The sequence below is a fragment of the Pteropus vampyrus genome, unplaced genomic scaffold, assembly GCF_000151845.1.
Source record: "Pteropus vampyrus isolate Shadow unplaced genomic scaffold, Pvam_2.0 Scaffold212, whole genome shotgun sequence".
Taxonomy (NCBI): domain Eukaryota; kingdom Metazoa; phylum Chordata; class Mammalia; order Chiroptera; family Pteropodidae; genus Pteropus; species Pteropus vampyrus.
The window spans coordinates 235,249-238,610 of NW_011888993.1; the positions used below are offsets into that span (position 1 = coordinate 235,249).

Consider the following 3,362-nt stretch of genomic DNA (forward strand, 5'->3'; position numbering starts at 1 on the left):
TGGTGGCAAGCACAGCCCTCCCACGAGAACAGTGGCCGGTCTGTGCCCTGCCCACGTCCCTTGCATGCTGTCCCCCCAGGGCAGGTAGAAGCGCCCACAAACCCTGCACAGGTGGCCACACCAGCCAGGAGTGGGACAATCCGTGTCCACGGACAGATGGACGGACATACTCAGCCGTCCAAACAGGGGAGGGTCACTCGGCCGTGAAGGGAGGCGCTGACGCTCACTGCCACGTGGACGAACCTCGAACACACGAGGCTCCCAAGGCCACCCCTGGACGGGCCACCAGGGACTGCTGGCCCCCACCCGCCACGTACCGCCTGCCCAGCCAGACTCCCGAGCCAGTGTCACCGTCCTGGAGGTTCAGGGCAGACTCCTACGTGGCAGCAGAACAGCAGATGCGGCACACACGTGTTTTTACGAGTTTTATTAAATCCTTATAAAACAGAATACAAAATTCCGGCATTGACAGTTGGTGTCAAGAAAAATTTCTGAGCTGTCAGCCCACCTGGTGCAGCGGAGTTAAAGTGCTTGGATGTTTTTCCCCCACTTTTAAAAAATGTCTTTTTCATCTTTTTTTTTTTTTACACATCTTAAGCTGAAACGCTGGTGCCCGTTCCCCCGCGGGGCGGCCTGGGGCCCTGGTGCTCATTCACAGTAAGGGCGCACCGTGCAGGGGAGGGGACAGGAGATGGCAGTCACGCGGGTCCAGGCCGCTCACAGCTCGGCTGCCAGGGGAGTGGCTGGGGCCCATTTCTCCTCCAGGAAAGGCAGAGCCGCGGGATGGCCGTGGAGCCACGCGGGCGAGGTGCGGGTGGGGCGGCTGCCACCCAGGGTCTTTGGAGAGGCCAGTCCACAGACCGGGCGAGCAGGAACACGGAGGGGCGTCGGCCCTCACCCGCCACCACAGACTATATCGATCGTACAAGACTTGGGGGGCTCAGACATGGCGTCTGGGCCCCAACCCAGGAGGACCCCGACATTCAAGTATTCTTTGAGAACAGGGGAAGGAAGTCAACTGTTGTTCTTAAGAAACTAAAGAAATAGGACAAACCAGAAGCCAGACGGCCGGGCGGGGGGACGGGGCCCACAGTAGGAGCACGTGAGCTTGGGGACGAGGACACCTGTATTGCATAGTGTTTCCCACCCGAAGACAGGGGGGGTCAGAGTCTCCCCGAGCCCAGCGGGTCACGCGACGTCTGACCAGGGTGCTAGTGTGGGTGCAGGGACTGGGGTGGCCACGTTCCTGAAGTGGGCAGAGCAGATGCTGCCCTTGGCGGAGGGGTCGAGCTGCAGCCCCGGCTGGCAGGGCTTCGGCCACGCCAATCCGGGGGCAGTGGGGCACAGGACGTGGCCGTGGTCAGACCGAGCCCTGAGAAGGGGCACTTGGGTGCCCGGGTGGGGGGGTCCGTGGGACCCCCGCGTTGGCTGACGGGCGCCTGTCCAGCCCCTCCCTCCCATTTCCTCCAGCGCCCACTCCTGGGTGAGCAGAGCCCAGTGGAGAGGGCCGAGGGGAAGCAGTGCGTGCACCCCTGGGTCAGCTGCAGCTTAAGGTCAAGGTTCGCAGGAGCCCCGATTGTCAGCTGGCAGGGGGTCCAGTGGGCGGCCGTCCACCCGCCTGCCCGCGCCCAGGCTCCTACCGGCCACCAGGCTGTCCCCGGGGTGAGGTGAGAAGGGGCAGGTCCACCCGCCCTTGAGAACACCAAGGGCTGGGGAGGGCATGAGCCTCACGCTCTGGAAGACGGGGCGCCCTCTTGTCCTGAGTCGCGTCGGCTGGGGCCAGGGGCGGCGGCAGGCCGGTCGCGGTGCGTGGGGCCCGGGCAGGGTGGCGGGCCACACGGCCACATGTGCCTTCTGCCCTCCCCGGGCGCCTGTCTGCTTTTAACCATTCAGAGAGGAACATGGGGTCGGGGACAGAAAAAGGAGAAACCCAACAGCAACAACTTTTATATAAAAAGACCCCCCCGGCTGAGCTGAGCGCCTCACAGCTGGGGGGAGCACAGCCCGCTGGTAACCGGCTGGCAATAGCTTAAAAAAATCTTTAGCTCTGAGAGGGGAGGGGGACGACCTATGTACAGAGGAAAGGGAGGGGGGGTCACGCGTGGTCGCCCACCAGGACCACGGGAGCTGCAGACAGGCTGGCTCGCTGCCGCCGCTGGGCCAGCTCCGACTGAGAAGGCGGGGACAGCCGCAGGCAGCGTGAGGCGGCGCGGATGACCACGGGCTGGCCCTGCCCGGCCTCCTCCAGCGCGTCCTCCTCGCGCTGGGCCAGCTGCCGGTTCATGGCGATGGCCTCGGCAGCAAAGGATGTGAGATCTTTGGCACAGCTGTTCCTGGAGACAGGGTAGGGAGGTCACCAAGGAGAGGGAGGGGGCTTTCCAGGTGCACCCCTGCTTCCCTTGGGACCCCAGGGTCTGTGGTTAGGACTCCAGCTAGGAATCCCATCTATCACCAGGTACGAAAACACCCAGCACCTGAATGGCCCCCCCCCACAACTAGAAGATTTACTTAGTTCCAAACACCTTAACATTTCAAACCCTCTAACATCAAGGGCTCCCCGACCCGGGCTCAAGGACCCCGCAGGCCTCACCTCTGCAGAACCATGGGCGTGGGCAGGGTGTTCTCCGGGGCGCACTGCAGGACACAAGAGATGCGGGGCTGACGGCCAGCGCTCCCTGGGGAAACGCTCCCAGGTTCTCCGCTGGCCGTGAAACCACCGGTTTCTGGGGGCATGCACCCGGGAGCTGAGGCAGTCTGGCGGAAGCAGGTGTTACAGGGGGCAATGGCGCTCCAGGCCTCCCCTCCCCTTCTCAAGCCATTCGGTTCCTGACACCCCCGCAGGGGCACAGAGTCCCTCCGCTGGCTTGTGTCTAGCGGACAGTCCTTGCTCCCCACCAGGCTCCTTGCTCAGGTGACCGCTGGCCAGGAGAAATGCCAGGCTCTTCCAGGATCAGTGGTGACAGAGCCTTGTCCGAGGCTAGCCGCCCACCTCCCTGCCCTCTGGCTGACCTCTATCTGCTGCTGTGCCAGGCGGGGAGATGCCCCAGGGCCCTGGGCAGGAGCCGAGATTCACTACGCAGCAGCCCCCGCAGCCCCCACCCAGCCAGCCCCGGCCAGCAGCTGTGCCTGGACCCACAGAAGATGCTCAAACACCAACTCTGAGCCACTTCCGGCGGGCAGGCACTCACCCCCTGCACCCAGGGCAGGAGCCAGGACGCGCTGAGCAGCAGCTCCTGCAGCGCCCACCCAGCCCAGGCCCCAGTGGCCGGCACTCACCCCCTGCACCCAGGGGTGCTGCAGGACCTGTGCGGCACTCAGCCTCTGCTTGGCGTCACGCACCAGGAGCTTCGAGATGAGGTCTT

At 64.2% G+C, this 3,362-nt stretch overlaps 1 protein-coding gene across 1 annotated transcript in view; it reads right to left on the reverse strand.

Moving 5' to 3' along the window:
* Positions 1-412: 412 nt before the first annotated feature.
* MKNK2 (MAP kinase interacting serine/threonine kinase 2) overlaps positions 413-3,362 on the reverse strand; it is a 9,297-nt gene continuing 6,347 nt past the window's right edge. The window contains exons 10-12 of the mRNA XM_011372685.2: positions 3,277-3,360; positions 2,591-2,634; positions 413-2,333 (exon numbers count right to left, since the gene is read on the reverse strand). Coding sequence (XP_011370987.2) covers positions 2,096-2,333; positions 2,591-2,634; positions 3,277-3,360 — 366 coding nt within the window. The 3' untranslated portion in view covers positions 413-2,095. The remainder of the gene's footprint in view (positions 2,334-2,590; positions 2,635-3,276; positions 3,361-3,362) is intronic.